General features: G+C 29.5%; 4 protein-coding genes across 7 annotated transcripts in view; 3 read left to right on the forward strand and 1 right to left on the reverse strand.

The window, feature by feature from the left end:
• LOC117179658 (inositol-phosphate phosphatase-like) overlaps positions 1-5,418 on the forward strand; it is a 9,536-nt gene extending 4,118 nt beyond the window's left edge. For both annotated transcript variants that reach the window (XM_033371671.1, XM_033371672.1), the window contains exon 7: positions 5,371-5,418. In XM_033371671.1, the coding sequence (XP_033227562.1) occupies positions 5,371-5,403 (33 nt within the window). In that variant the 3' untranslated portion in view covers positions 5,404-5,418. The remainder of the gene's footprint in view (positions 1-5,370) is intronic.
• The window catches only part of LOC117179657 (ATP-dependent helicase brm), a 77,947-nt gene extending 61,871 nt beyond the window's left edge, over positions 1-16,076 (reverse strand). For all 3 annotated transcript variants that reach the window (XM_033371669.1, XM_033371668.1, XM_033371667.1), the window contains exons 1-2: positions 15,936-16,076; positions 13,779-14,066 (exon numbers count right to left, since the gene is read on the reverse strand). In XM_033371669.1, the coding sequence (XP_033227560.1) occupies positions 13,779-14,045 (267 nt within the window). In that variant the 5' untranslated portion in view covers positions 14,046-14,066; positions 15,936-16,076. The remainder of the gene's footprint in view (positions 1-13,778; positions 14,067-15,935) is intronic.
• LOC117179662 (inositol monophosphatase 2-like) lies at positions 5,572-8,125 on the forward strand. The gene is made up of 6 exons (XM_033371675.1): positions 5,572-5,708; positions 6,451-6,584; positions 6,798-7,054; positions 7,190-7,295; positions 7,540-7,700; positions 7,952-8,125. The coding sequence occupies exons 1-6, from the start codon at positions 5,643-5,645 to the stop codon at positions 8,068-8,070; spliced, it is 843 nt and encodes a 280-aa protein (XP_033227566.1). The 5' UTR covers positions 5,572-5,642; the 3' UTR covers positions 8,071-8,125.
• LOC117179661 (inositol monophosphatase 2-like) lies at positions 8,994-13,658 on the forward strand. The gene is made up of 6 exons (XM_033371674.1): positions 8,994-9,376; positions 9,978-10,111; positions 10,203-10,465; positions 12,926-13,031; positions 13,105-13,256; positions 13,331-13,658. Exons 1-6 carry the CDS (start codon positions 9,308-9,310, stop codon positions 13,450-13,452), a joined length of 846 nt encoding a protein of 281 aa, XP_033227565.1. The 5' UTR covers positions 8,994-9,307; the 3' UTR covers positions 13,453-13,658.
• Positions 16,077-16,169: the final 93 nt, after the last annotated feature.

The following is a 16,169-nucleotide window of genomic DNA, read 5'->3' on the forward strand; positions in this document are numbered from 1 at the left end:
CAGTAAAATAGAATATGTTTTTGTACAATTGATATTTGTTTAAACATTTAACCCTCGGTCGGCAAGGTAGATTTCACTGACGCCGATGTACTCGCTAGATATACATACGCACTGGCGGCTACTATGTCTTGAAATACCCATCTTGCCGATGAAGGGTAAAGAGTATTACCTAAAAATATTTCAAGGTTTCAACAATGGCAAATATAAACTATTTAAACAGAATAAGATTTGTAAACATTTACGAATATTCTTATGAAACAAATTAATACTTACAAATATTAAAATCTGTCGAAAATTTGGTAAGATAAAATGTTTCTCCTGCTTTTTTAGGTTAATTATATACTTGACGAAACACGTAATATTTAAAGTGTTTAAACGATTGCCTAAAATAATTGAACAAATTATTTTATTGTTATCACTGTTTAAGAACTCATAAAACGTCTAAAACATAGTTAATTTCGAGACTTACTTGAAAAACAAATGTTTAAACAAATTAAAATTGTTTGAAAAATTGAAAATTATTAATAAAAAACGTCTGAAAAGAGTTAGTAAACCGCGATTTTACGCGACATATTACGCAAAATCAAAATCGGTCAATTAACAGGTTTTCTTAGGAGACCCTAGGCCTAGGAGACCCATAAGAGTGGCTTAAATTTATCATTCATTCTTATTCTCTAGCGAATTAGAAGCCAACTTTTCTCATGTTAAGCATAGGCCTAGATGGTCACACTTCAGTAGAATATCATATAGGTCACAGTGGGTCAATTTCACCAAAGCTCCAAAAAACTAAGATCCTGCACTAATATTGAGTTCTAAAAATCTAAAATAATATGTAGGTATTCTTGAAGGTTCTTAAAAAAAGGTTCAATAGTTTTTGTCACAAAAATTGGCCATTAAAATATTGTAAAATACCAGCAAGTTGAAGTAATTAACAGACTCTACGAAGAATTTGAAAAATGGTTTGGGTGAATATTTACCCACGGTGGCCATCTAGGGTTAAATCAATGGGAAACTTCCCGGTTTTGTGCCATCCCTAAATATTAACCGATTTGGCTCGAATCGAGATAATTAACTTGACATTTCGAACAAAACTGGCGAGTGATTAGCAGATACATTCTAAAACAAAACAAAAATCCATCAAGTAGTATAACTTAGAATCACACTAGTGTGTCTTATATCGTAAGAATAAAGGTGTGTAATGATTAATAGCATTTACAACAAAAAAACTACGCTGATTACAACGCCTTGCGGAAAAAAATTAATCTGCATGAATTCTTCTAAGAAAACGATTAAACGCAACTTGACGTATGACATTTCTTTCTCGCAAGCTGCTTCCATTCCTATAGAATTACAACAATAAGAAATATAACAATTAATTATCCTTGTTTTGGACATCGATAATCGACGACTTAAGATTACTGGAAAATTGGAATTTCATGAATCAAGTAACAATTCTAGAAGTTGAATTTCAATTTTCGACTAACTACAATGGCTACACTTAGGTAACTCAAAAAACAATGCATCACAAAAAAAGAAATCCAATTCATTAGCAAAAACCCTAGAATTAATGAATCTTCTCGTAAGTTTAAATGTTCATTATTTTTAAAATTCAATTGAATCAAATTACTCTTAATTTTCGCCTAGATTTTTAACGTTTGGTTTGCAAATATGGTAGATTGAATTGAGGAAATGTGAATGTAAATCACAGGTGACGTTTATGAGGCGTGTCTTTAGAATAAAGAATAAAAACGGTACAAGATGCAAAATATGGAGCGAATCCGATAAATTTGCTTATAAATGTCTACTGCATATGTAAATGTTTAGAAACAAGATTTATAAACGCTTTTCTTACAAAGTTGATAAAAATAGGTACGATTAACAAAAAATACAAGATATAAATATTAATGACTTCATTAAAAATATTTTGCATTCTTATCGTTTGCCTTAATTCTCAAATCGAATGTCTGTTTATAAGACAGAATTACCACTAAAATGTTTATTCTGTAATTATAATGTTTAAATCATCTATAAAAGGGTTTAATCCTCTAATCAATCAAGAATTCAAAAAATTGACAAAAATACAACAGAATATCACTTTGAAGGGTAGGTTTTTTTAAGCCTACCACGTGACGTTTTTACTTCTAAATTTATTTTTGAAAATGATGATAAGAGTCACAATTTGTAACTAATAAGCCTTCTCATCTAAATGAATCAATATAAAGTCATGAGCACTAGAATCCAGCCAAGTTTCACCCCCCCCCCCCCCCCCCCCCCCCCCCCACACACACACAATAATTTTAGGTGGGAACACTTGACGTATTCTGCCCAATAAAGAAAATCTTGCCCCAGAGACTTGAAATTAGTCAAATACAGGATAGGTTTATTTGATAAATGCTAATTTTCATTTAATTTTAAATACATTTCTGTGATATCGAGAAAGCAATTTTTTAGTGAAAAAATTTAATGATTTTGCTTTGCAATTTAATGTATTTTTTATCACTAGGATTTTGTTCTTTAAGTCACGGAAACTTGTATTTGTCTTTCATTTAAATTTCATTTTTCATTTCAATTTTTTAGTTAATAGTTAAAAAAAATTTGTGTTGAGAATAGACTTGTTCCTTTGGATACTTTCTACATTTTTAGAGCTTTATTATTTTCACTACTCAACTAACAAATAAAAATACTGCCAAATATAATCTGAGGTTAGAATTCGGGATACTTTATTTTTCTAAATACCCTGGAAAAAAATATTTTTTATGATAAATGTATTGAGATATTATTTTTCAAAAACCTATTCGAATGATTAATAAAATTGTTAACAAAATCAAGATCGATTTTGTTATTTGATTAAATTGCTTTTGAAAAAAAAAATTAGATCCAAAAACACTTATGGTCATTTTTTTCAAAGTTATTAAAAAAATAATGTTTTGGGCCATGAAATTACTGTTATTAACCTGAAATACCTATTTGCAATTAGCAGTTTCAAAAAGTCCTTTTTAATGCTCCCCGTAATCAGCAATAACATCAGGGACTTGCCTTGACCTTCATCCAAAATTGGAGGAATCCAAACATAAACAGATAGTGCCGCATGAACCATTTCAATTTGATTAGGACGCGTGGTGCAACCTGATGCAACTAACGCGCTGAGAGTGTTGCCTTCTTGCTGTTTGTCACGATTGACAGAGCACTCTTTGCCAAATCTAGCAGCGTTTATACTTTGAAAAAATCGTAAAGTCAAGAGTAAATCTTACTCCTTACATCTAAATCAAGAGCACTATTAAATAATATGTAATTTCTGAACATTTACAAAAAATATTTACTCGTCCAATAAAAATGGTTGGGTAGCCAAAAGTCCGAGATTCATCCTTAATCTTTATTCGTTATAAAATGCAATATTGCAAAGACCAGGATGCCCATTTTAATTTCATATTCAATGACATTAAAAAACTCGAACTCTATTCTAAACATTTTTCGATTTAAACAATAAACAACAAATTAAAGCATTCAAAGTGAAAGTCTTAAATTTTAAACTTTTAAAACTGAAGTTTAAAAGCTTTTTCAATTCAAAAATTGTGTGTTCAAAATTTCAATAATTTACACTCATAAAATAAAAATTACTAACACTTTGAAATTGAAAAAATTTAAATGAAATGTAGATAACCTGCAAAATTTATATCTTTGATAAATGGATATTCAAAGATTTAGAGTAAGTTCCAAAGATATAAATCCACGTTAACATTTTCAATAATTTAAATAAAAGAGTCAAGCAATACACTTTAAAAATGTTCAAAAATACATTCTTTTTAGGAAGTTGAAGCCAGACACATTAAAAATTTAAAAATAAATTTTGTAACGAAATTTTGGTGCAAATACCCAGAGCAGAATACAAAAAAATGGTAGATTTTTACAGATTAGAAAAAAAGTAGAATCTTTTTAAGAATTTTGGAAGGCTTCAAAAGAATAACATTTTTTAAGACTTCTAGAAAAGCTCAAAATGGTTTTTTATTTTGAAAAATTATTATAACAGAAAATTTAAAAAGATTTAATGTGATTTCCAAAATTATCAAAAAAGAACCTGGAAGATTTTAAGGTTTTTTTAATTTGCAGGATTTTCCAACATTGTTGGAAAAATTCGTCTCATTTAAAAATATATTTAGTTCGTTTAATTTGAAAATATATTTAGAAGTTCTGAAAACAAAATCTCTTAAAATTACTCAAATTTTTTATAAAAATAATAAGTGTATTTGGTTTCAATTTACTCGTCTTAAATGAACAGTGAAATATTACTAAACATTAAATACTTATTCCTTTTCTGAATTAAAAAAATTTAAATTACATGGGTTAAAAATGAATAATTTAGACTTTAACAATATTTTCAATGAACTAAAGCCTTTAATCACGACTATATTATTATGGAGTTATTTTTATATTTAAAATAGGTTATAAAGTTTCAACCGCACGTTTACATTTTGTAATAGCTAAAAAAATTAATAAAAAGGATATATTCATAAATTTATTAATTAAATTTAACATGAAAAATAATATAAAGGACGACATAAAACTTTTATTTAAAAATATTTTATTGATGAATCATTACAATTTTTATTTCAAAACAAAATTATCGGAATAAATGATATTATATTAATTTTTATTTTTATTAAGACTTTCGAATTGAAACAGTTACAATCTGGAACGACGAATCGTGGACTTCTAACTCCCAAAAATTTCTATTGCACGATTTAATATTTTGTATGAATACTCAGCAATTAAATAATATTTAATCGTGCTCTTGATTTATATTTAAAGAGTAAACCAACCAAAGAGTATTGAAACGCAATAAATGAATATTTAACATTTTCATTATTTTTATTTTCATTATTCACCTAATTAATCAGATTTACTTGTACAAAATAATGTGGATAATGATTTTATGCCATATGTTTAAAAATGTTTTAATTTAAATTCATGTTTTCACAGGTTTCGAAGGTAAATATTTATTTTTTAAGTTTCCTTATTATAATAATATTAATAATATTATTAATGACCAATAACAAAGAAAAACGCAATTAAATGATCAAAGTACCAAAATAAGAATACAATGTTCTCTTCTTTTTATTTGATTTAGACGCAGTTATTTCTTTTCTCGGTCTACATTACAAGAGTTAAAAGTTGCAGAGCTTCTCTAAATAAAATGGCAGAGAATCCTTTGTCTATTATCGTAATTATTAAGTACATTCAGCCACATTATTGTGTACTTTTGCAAAAATGATTTCCACACGCTTTCATGAGACACATTCACTTTATCAAAGATTTTCAGCATTATTATTAAATCAGGCAGGAGTACAATAAAGAATCTCGTTACGTTTACAGTTTACCTCACGTTGCAGATACAACTTAATGTAAGTTTATGATCTAGCCATATCTGACCTTCATTCGCTGTTCTGAAATTAAAATATAATAAAGACTCTTACATAAAATCAAACGATCAACTGAGAAAAATCTTTACCACCAAGTGGTGAGTTTAAATTGAAACACGCCGGTAGATGTTAAAAAGCGAATGGAGAAAAGTAAGAACTTCAGTTGACGTTTGTTCGGTTTTCTGGGTGGATACCAGATCCTGAGATTTGCACACTCAAATCAAAATGGCAAAAATCAACGAGGACTTGTATTATGATCTGGCCATGGAACTTGTTCGCGATGCCGGAAAAGTAAGTATCATTCAATATTTTTTAGTGCACATTACTTTACAACTTCCTGTCTAGAAATAGTTTTTAATTGGGTTAAAAAAACTGGTTTAATTATTAGAAGACATTGGAAAACAAAACTTGCAGAAAAAAAACCTGTTCAGATTTTTTTTTTTAATTATCAGGACAAAGGAATATTTGCAAATGTTCTTTTAATCAGAATACAAATAGATGTTCGACAGTAATTGATTAGAAAATACTAATGTAGTTCTTTAGGGAAAAAATTTCTTTGAATTATAAACATTCAAATTCAAAATTATCAATGTCTTGAATTTAATTGATTATACTTTTACAATTCTAAGTGGTATTTTGTATTTTAATATGATTTAATCAAATAAAATAATATTTAAACAGGTTTGGACTTATTGAAATTTAAATATGCAGCGTTTAACTGAATCCGACTAATTTAACAAATATATTTAGACTGGATCTTCGAAATCCTTCGCACATATATTTAGAACCAAATTTTTAAATCTACAAGAAATTTAAAATCTTATAAAGTATAAAATTAGTTTATAATGCATTAGTATGCTTATGCATAACTGTATAATAAACACTAGAATAAACTGCTACTCTGTCCTTAATTATAATTAATTTATGGAAATGAATGTGAATTAAAAGTCGTGATTTAGCTCTCAATCAAATACAACAATCATCACAACATTCTTGGCAAATGCTATAAAATTAGCTACATTAATTCCTTTAGGTACTGCGGGAATCTATTAATGGAAGGAAGACAATTACGGAGAAGCTTTCAAACTGGGATCTGGTTACTGAGTATGATCAAAAGATCGAGGATACAATAATAGGAAGAGTGAAGAAAGAATATCCTAATCACAAGTTAGTGTAAAAATCCCTGAATGTTATAATTGATGAGATTTCAATCCATGAGAATACATTAATAAGTAGCCGAATCTAAGCTTTCTATCTTCAATTTCGTGAGTCATAGAAACACAGTTTATGTACATCATCTGCTACTTATTTACTTCGTTTCTCAAATAAAAAATTTCCAATTTAATCACGCATTGGACTAAAAGCTTAATTTTCAAACAGATTTATAGCAGAAGAATCTACTGGGAAAAATCTACCAGAACTGACAGATGATCCAACGTGGATCATTGATCCGATCGATGGAACGTTAAACTATGTTCATTCATTTCCACACACGTGTGTCGTAATTGGAATAGCTGTCAAGAAAGAAATGGTCATTGGAATTGTCTACAATCCCATTTTGGAACAACTCTTCACAGCGAGAAAAGGCCAAGGTGCTTTTCTGAATGGAACACCTATAAAAACGTCTAAAATTGAAGGTAAAAAAATTAAGTAATCGAAAATGATTGGATTCAAACTTCCTTTAAAAAGAAAATCAAACCGACACTTGATAAAAAAAACAAACAATTTTATACATTAAATTTAGTTTATAAATTAATTTTTTGATTTTTTAGATTTATCGAAAGCTTTGGTTTGTTTGGAAGTGGGATTCATGAAAGCAGAGAGTATGCGAGAACTTACAATTGAAAGGGTTAAAGCTGTTCTTAAAGAAGCTCAAGGGTAAAATGAAAATGTCATCTAACGACCTATTATTTTAATACTTTTTACAATTTAAACTGTTTAGATAAGAAAACGATTCATCTATTATTATGTTGTGCCATTATACATTATATGTCATTGCATGTTTTTTTAACTGCATTAAAACTAGTTAAGCGTACCACCGTTGAGCAAGGACGAATCAGATAAAAAGAAGTTCTCACGTGAATGCAGATTCTTATCCATTAATCGCTATTGTTTTTCACAGAATCCGAACGCTCGGAGTGGCTGCTTTGACTCTGTGCTATGTCGCACTTGGAATCGTTGAAGCGTACCATATCGAAGGTCCGGGAATCTCTACGTGGGACATAGCTGCAGCTTCTTTAATTATTACGGAAGCCGGAGGTGTTGTCTTAGATCGGAAAACTGGTACGATAACATTTCTAAATAATGTTTTATTCAGGCAAAATTAAACTAAATTGTGGATAAAATAGAATACGGAAAAAATATTTCGTGCGTTTGAACACTCAGAACTAAATACATAAAAAATGTCAATTTTAAAATATCCTGCATTTGCAACCCTTACATATTGACCATATTATTCTTTCATTTATAATTAAACACAAAAAACGGATATAATGAAACACCAAAAGCTAATTAAATCGTTTTTATGACTACAGGTGAGAGGATAAACATTATGAAGCCACGAGCGATCGGTGCCTGCAATGCAAAAATCGCAACTGATCTATTTCACATTATTCGCGAAGCCGACAGTAAAGTTATTGAAAATAACAAGTAATTAAAAAAGTTTCTTCTATTTAAAATGCAGATAACCAGTGATTTTTAATAAATTTAGATATTTAGAATCAGAACCCATTTTTAATGAAAAACTAGTTTGATTACGAATTTATTTAATTTGAAAAGTATATTTTATCTTGTATGTTCTTTAATAAATGATTCACATTTGTTCCTGTTTTTTTTTTTAACTAACGGCTATTCAAAAATTGCGCCACGCTATTTTTGAAACTGTTCAAGCCCTTCCCTTCTTCTTCGCAAAAAAATATTTCACTTTTAAAACAAAAAAGATAAATTTTCCAAAATATGAATTCTCATACAAAAAAGATTGTTCATTTAAGAGCGAGAAAATTCCAAATAGTGTTGAATTTTCAAGCGAATTTTCTTCAAAACGACGAATTTTCAAGAGAATAATAGAATTATTTTAAAAAGTTAAATTTTGAACAAAATAATTAAATTTTCACCCAAAACATGAATTCTCAAACCAGAAAAATGAATATTCAAACAGTTGAATTTTCTACTGAAAAAATATATTTTTCAATCTATTATTAAAATAAATAAACGTATAAAATAATGAATAAATAACGAATTTTCAACTAAATAGTTCAATCTTCAACCAAACAGTACAATTTGTAACCAAAAGAGATGAGTTTTTAACCAAAAATATAACATAAAACTTATAAATTAAAAAAAAAACTTTCAACCGAAAATTGTTGGATATTCTTGTTATTCTATTAATGCAGTTCGCATTTAAGCGAAATAACGAGAAAAATATCTCAAAACGTGGAAACCCCCATTGAAAAACCTTGAAATTTTGGACGAATCTAATACTTTAATATATCAAAAAACCAACTACACGCTATTTAGAGTGGTGTATCTATAGAATGTGAAGTTGACTTGTTTAATTTGAATATGTCTTCTTGAAGTGAATGTCCTTTTGTAGTTGTTACTGTATATTAAATAGGAGAATTCCATGTGCGACAACACACCTTCCCAGAAAAAAATTCAAATAAATGGGTTTCCCAAGAATATAAGTTGTAGGAAATATTATGGAAATTTAGCGGTTTTGCAATACAGCTCTTGCATCGAATTCGAATCTAGCCTTCGGTTTATCCCCACCGATATAAATATATCGCATTATTAAGCTACAAGGATCGTGAAAAATACGCTGCTGGTCAGTCAGAGTCAGTCTCCATTCGCACCTGAATCGCTTATGCTGTGGTTTTGAGTTCAGCAGAAAAATGGCAAAAGTGGAAAATTTAGACGAGTGCTACAGAATTATGGAAAAACTGGTGCTGGAGGCTGGAAAGGTTAGATTAAAGATTTTTAAAAAATCTAGTTCTTGTTTCTAATGTGAATGAAGTAATAGAGTCAAGGCTGTATCGAAGGTGAAAATGGGATTGTTGAAGTAAATATGAATACATTCACTTAAAATCAATGGAACTAGAATAGCATGATATATTTGTGCAAAAAGTCTCGGTTTAAAAATATAATTATTTCGAAAGTATCAAAAATGTCTTTTGTTTTATGTACTTTGAATATCCCTTTGAAATCTACAATTATTTCTTTTACTATTAACATTGTATCCTGACAAATCTCTAGATAGTATTTCATTGAATGGCAAACCTTCAAAATCAAAACCTTATTTTCAAAATTTAATGAATATGCAGTAGGATCAATAACTTTCTTTCGTATAAAATGTGTTGCAGGCATATTTGAAAATAATCTGAACTTTAGTACTAAATGCAAGTTTATTACCATTTTTTTTTTAAATATGCGGGTAAGACATTTTAGATAAACGGCAATGTGGACGCATTATAAATTTATGTAAATTTATTTACATATATTTTATATACACTAAAACTAGTATTTATTTTGAACTACTGCCTGAAACCCTCAATTTATTTTAAGGTAATAATCGAAGCAATCGATAAAGAAAAGAATACAGAATGTAAAGGAATTGACTGGGATTTAGTGACAGAGTATGATCGAAAAGTGGAAGAGACTCTAGTCAGAAAATTATCAGACCAATTTCCCCATCACAAGTGAGTTTTGTTCACCTATTTATTCACCTGTTTTCGATCTACTTCATTGTTCTTTAAATATATAGCAATAAACAATTAATTGGGTTCAAAGATTCATCGGGGAAGAAACTGTAGCCAAGGAAGGATATTTGCCGGAATTGACAGACGAGCCAACATGGATAATAGATCCTATAGACGGAACAACAAATTTTGTGCACCGTTTTCCACACACGTGTATCTCGATAGCTCTTCTGATAAAGAAGAATATCGAGATTGGCGTGGTTTACAATCCTATTATAAATCAGTTTTTCTCTGCAAGAAGGGACAGAGGAGCTTTCCTAAATGGAAAACCAATAAGGACTTCCATAGTTCAAGGTGATAAGATTTAACACTTATTTTCTACTGCGCTGGCAATAAATATTCTGATCAGCTTTTCTAGAGCCTGATTTAGGTCTCAGGCTACCCCAGGCCGAACTAAAATTTGCCACCATTCTTTAATTTTAATTACCAGTTTTTTTATCACAAGAGTTGACAAGAAAAAAGGCAATACAAGTGAAAACATACGTGTTCTGTAATTCCACACAAATTTTAAGCCATCCCTAATAATTTGCAGCCCTTTTTCAATTTTCATTGCCTGCTTTTTTCAATTGCAGAGTTGACAAGCAAAAAAGGACAATACAAATGATAATAGACATCTTCTGCAATAATATAACAGGATAGAAACTCAAACTTTTAAAAAGTCCTGGCTAATTCTCGGCAAAACTTACATTTTTCTCGGTTGATTTTTAAGCCATTACAATAATAACTATTCAATTATTTATTTTAGACTTCACAGCCCAAAATAATCTCAAAGCAGGGGAAAAAGGGTGATTTTTCAAGAAAATAGGGGAATAAATTCTTTCACGTACCATTGATGTTGGTATCATGTTCCTAAAAAATTGAAATTATTAAGAAACATTAAACTTTTATAACCGGAAAAATGAGCTTTTAACAAAAACATTAATTCTTACTTTCAACCAAAAAAGGAAACTTATAAATCAAAAAATTAATTTTCAATCCAAAAGGAAGAATTTTCTACCCAAATACACGAATGTTTAACAGTTAAATTTCAACCAAAAGGATGCATTTTCAACCAAAAAATTCTGAACAAAAAGTATAATTAGTAGAATTTACAATTAAAAATAATTAACTCGGAACCATAAAAAGATGATTTCTTGACAACTAAAAAAAAAGAATTTTTAATTAAATAGTTGAGTTAAAAAAACAATGATTTTCAACCAAAAAGTTTAATTTAAAATGAAATATTTGAACTTTGAGGCAAAAAAGGCGAATTTTAAACAAAAAAGTGGAATTTTCAAAAAAGTTTTATCCAGCTAAACAGTAGAATTTTGTAGAAAACATTGAACTATTATTGGGTACGGCCACGGAAACAGCCTGGCGCCATCTGTTATCTAAAAGTGGCAATTTCTTAGGGACGAATTCCACACATGCGATTGAAAATAAAAGTTTAATTATCCGATAAAGGGGGTGCCTATGCGAAAGCTGATAAAATCTCGAGTTAGGAAAAAATTTTTTTTCGTGTTTATCAAACTGTTTGGTCAGAGTTGACGACAAAACTGCTGTCGGATTACTAATATCACATAAAGTATTTCAATACTCTTGTTTGTTTGAAAAAGAAATACTAAGGTATCTGGAAAAATTATTGTGTTAATTGGGTCAGTAATATGACATTTATACGATCTTTTATTTTTGTAAACGTAATGCTAGTTGTGAGATTTTGAGGTTAGAAAGTTTAATTATCCCATAATATTTATGGAGTATATTTTATTTTAATTAGAATTTCATGAAGTAAATTTTGTGAAAAATTATTGTTTAAACATATTAAAGGTTGTTGAAAATAAGTAATAACTTATTACTCTAACGACTGATGAATTTTTTTTAAACAATGAAACATTAATTAACCAATGGTGGTCAATACTTTTTCTTTCAAACAAAAAAGACAATTTTTAACCAAAAGAGATGAATTCTGAACATAAAGAGTAGACTTTTCAATTAAAAATAATTAACTCTGAACCATAAAAGATTAATTTTTCAACCAAAAAATGTTACTTTTTAACAAAATAATTGAATGCCAAACAAAATAGTAGAATTATTTACAAAAAAAAACACATTCTCAAAAAAAGTATAATGGTAGACTTTTCAATAAAAAAAAGTAATCACTTTCAACCAAAAATAGACGAAAATTTTAATTGTATTCTATTAATTCAACGGGGGAAGATTGAATTTTCTTGGCAATAGGGGGTAAATAGGAATTCTTGCTTGCAAGGAAGCAATTGAAGTTATTTCAGAATATAAATTGTGACGTTAAGCAAGAATTGGGCCCATTTTATTGATCGTAATTTAGGAGATTCGCGTTTTAGTAACCCAGTATCTACAATACATTTTTTTGGATTTTTCATAGGAAATCATACTTACATCTGTGGTCTATTTGGTAAAATGATACTTTTTATGTCCCAAAATGCGAATTTAGAATATCTCTATACTATAACTTTATTATGCCAATTATTAGCAATTAATTCTATAAATTTATATAAATTAATCAACTACGTAATTACTATGTTAAATACCTAAAAAGGAAGTAACATTGAGCACAATTTCAAACAAATTTTTTTCGATTAGCGAGACGATATTTGCTGCAAAAGTAGCAATAAATTTGAAAAATTCTCGGCTTTTTCCCGTTGCTCAAAATTTACGGTTAATTTTCCGGTTTACCGTCCTAGGTCAGGGAATTATTGGCCTCTGACGTAAATATGGCAATGTGTTTATCGCTTCCAGATTTATCTCAATCACTGGTAGCAATGGAGCCCTGGTTGGCAAAGGACAAAACGCTCCTAGTCAGTATTTACAGAAGATTGCACGCTTTGATTCAAACAACGCACGGGTAATTGTTTTTTCCACTTCTAAAAAATGTATCCGCATCTATTCTAATCTCTGGGAAATTAACTTTTTTTCAGTATAAGAACATTGGGAACTTGTGCACTGTCACTGTGTTATGTTGCGATGGGAGCAGTAGAGGCATATCACGTGGAAAGTGTAGATACGTGGGATGTGGCCGCGGGAAAATTGATTATCGAAGAAGCTGGTGGAATTGTCAAAGACACGTCCGGTAAACATACATTCATTTTATAGATTCATGTTCCTAGTTTTATATTTGTTTTTTCAAATTTTCTCTTTTCACAGGAGCAGAATTAAATATCATGGCCCCTCGAGTAATTGCAGCATGTAATCAACAAATTGCTGATAAACTAGTGAAGCTCTTTGAAAAGAGCGAATTACAACAACCGAATAAATATCTTTCCTAAATGGAAAGTTTTAAGCTCAATATTAATCTTTTTACTATTGTACATATTAAGACGATTAATAAACATTTTTTGTTTCTATGTTTAACATTTAGTACTATTTTGTCCTCCGCATTTTTGATGTCTGTATTTTCTGGCGAACTATTACTTATAATAGGGACAATTTTATTCATTTATGAAATTCGATATAAGACTGTACATTTTTTGTTAATAAACACAACCATTATAACAGTGACTTCTGGCGGAATTCTAAAATGTTTTTTTTTTACGTATTTCTATTGATTACAAATTATATGTTATAATATTGATTTTAAAGATGAAAGACATACCTGAGGCCCCATATTTGGAGGCATTTGAGGATGTTGTGGATAGTTTTGTGGTTGTGGTCCCGATTGTTGTTGCTGCTGTTGTTGAGGCCCTCCAGGAGGTGGAGGAGGCGGTTGATAACCTTGGGTTGGACTATGAGGATGATGCTGAGGAGGTCCCATTGGACTTCCTTGCGGATTTGAAGGCGATGGTGCCTGTTGAGGCGGCCCCATAGGACTCGGGGCCTGTGGGGGTGGCATGGGCGAGGACTGTGGCGAGGGGCTCGCCATATTGTTGCGATCACCCTCCTGCTAATCAAATAAACAAAAAAGTGTTAACAACTTTTTCAATTTCCTCTTGAAATTCATTTTTTAAACTTAAATAACATGCCATATTCCCATTAATCTCAAGAAAACTTTTTTTATTCTTTTGAAGCCTTTTAAAATTCTTGAAAAGCGTATACATTTTTTCAAAAATCTACCTTTTGTTATAAATTATTTGAAATATTTTCAAGTTTAAACTTATTTAAAAAAAAAGACGAATTTTGAACAAGTATTTAAATTTGTTACCTTCAAAAAAAATGTATTTTTAACAAAATAGTTGAATTTAGTACCATATATAGATTAATGCTCTACCAAAAAAGATGAATTTCGAACGAAATACTTCCAAATTTGACAAAAAAATACTTTTATTTGCATACAAAGAGAGTTAAATTCATCCATAAAAACGAATTCTTAACATAATTGCTAATTTTCATCTAAAAGTTGAATTACCCACCCGAAGACATAAAATTTCAACCACAATACAAATAAATTTCAACCAAGTAATTAAATTTTCTACCAAAAGAGACCCATTTTAACCAAATACATGATATTTTAACAAACAAAAATCAATTCCCAACAAAACATTGAATATTAACATTTTCAGTGAAAAGAAAAACTAATTTTCATACAAAACAACAAAACGAAATTTCAAGAAAATAGTTCAAACTGAAAAAGAAAATAGAAAAAAAAATAGAAAATAGAAAATGTGAGATTTTTATATCAAGAGAAGAATTTCCAAACAGCTTTATAATTTTACCAGTAATATTAATAAATTTTTGTTGTTTTCATGAAACCGGACAGTATTCTTAAAAACTTTGCATTTTATTCTCGAAATCTTCAAGCAATTACATTTTGTTTTCAATTTTTTAAAATATTTTCAAATTTTTAATTATTTTTTAAAAACTGCTAAACCTTTGAAATATGCTTTAAAATAATGGTATTTTTCCTAGAACTTCTTAAAAATTCTGCATAATTAATACAATTTACCCTAATATTTTCAGAATTTATTTTTTGAAAATTTTAAAAATGCATTAGTTTATTTAAAAATAGATCCTAACCTGTGCACTGACACCGAAACATATTTAAGGTTCCAATGCACACACTGCAAAAAAAAGTAATGCAATTTCACTACGTTTTTCGTAGGTAAAAATAGAATCTTGATTATCGACGTAAAATTACTATGAAAAGCGTAGAGATTTTAAACTATTTTTCGTTAACTCACATAAATAGCTACGTAAATTCATACGCCAGCTTTTTTACAGTCGACTGTTCTAAAATACAATTTAAAATTGAAAATAATTCCCACTAAACATGAAACATTTTAAAACAACATCAAAATGTAATTCCTTGCCGTTAATAAACAAAAAGGACTTTATCCCCTACAAAATCTACACATAAACAATACTTAAGCTTTCAAGGCTTGTTGGCTTCAAACTCGGGTCATTGATCTACTAGGCCAGGCACAAATAAATCCAATTTTTCCTTGAGAAAAATTCTCCTTACTCCGAAAATGACACAAATACATTTAAAAATGTATCCCGATATTTATTTGAACTTAGTACGGGATTTAAATTTAAAAACTGAAGGAACTTCTGTACACTTACGCAAACACTTTTAGGGTTAATTCCACTGCATGTGTGTGTAATTTCAAATGTAATTTGACACCCTTAATATTTTTTAACATCCTAAAGCTACGCGGACGATAAAAAACATTGCGCACCCAATAAATATGATATTTTTAAAGAATTTCAGTGGGAAGTTCACGAAAACTGGAAAATTCTAGACCATTGGAAGCTTGCAGCCATTGTGCAGTCATTCTTTTCCCGACATTTTGGGGGATTCCGAGACTAATCTTACCGTTTTGTTTTCCTTTAGATCACTTCAGAGAACAAACAGATCACGAATTTGCTGCACCCATTCAAATTGCTCACTGCTTTTTTGCCAAAAACGGGAAAACGAACACGTCAAACAATATCGAAAAATGCACGCTACCGGCCATTTTCCTTCCAATCAACTGCGCATGTCCGTCGGGCGCGTCTTTCAACCGCGAATTTAAAACATTATTTTCTACAAAAAACTTATGATGTCAAT

The sequence above is a fragment of the Belonocnema kinseyi genome, chromosome 9 (genome assembly GCF_010883055.1).
Source record: "Belonocnema kinseyi isolate 2016_QV_RU_SX_M_011 chromosome 9, B_treatae_v1, whole genome shotgun sequence".
In the NCBI taxonomy this organism is placed as follows: Eukaryota; Metazoa; Arthropoda; class Insecta; order Hymenoptera; family Cynipidae; genus Belonocnema; species Belonocnema kinseyi.

Bases quoted from the DNA above. Each gene is read 5' to 3' on its own strand.
- LOC117179662 (XM_033371675.1), top strand. From the start codon at position 5,643: ATGGCAAAAATCAACGAGGACTTGTATTATGATCTGGCCATGGAACTT. The intron at 6,585-6,797 runs GTTAGTGTAAAA...ATTTTCAAACAG, and splicing joins AAAGAATATCCTAATCACAA to ATTTATAGCAGAAGAATCTA. The intron at 7,055-7,189 runs GTAAAAAAATTA...TTGATTTTTTAG, and splicing joins AAAAACGTCTAAAATTGAAG to ATTTATCGAAAGCTTTGGTT.
- LOC117179661 (XM_033371674.1), top strand. From the start codon at position 9,308: ATGGCAAAAGTGGAAAATTTAGACGAGTGCTACAGAATTATGGAAAAA. The intron at 9,377-9,977 runs GTTAGATTAAAG...ATTTATTTTAAG, and splicing joins TGGTGCTGGAGGCTGGAAAG to GTAATAATCGAAGCAATCGA. The intron at 10,466-12,925 runs GTGATAAGATTT...TATCGCTTCCAG, and splicing joins AAGGACTTCCATAGTTCAAG to ATTTATCTCAATCACTGGTA.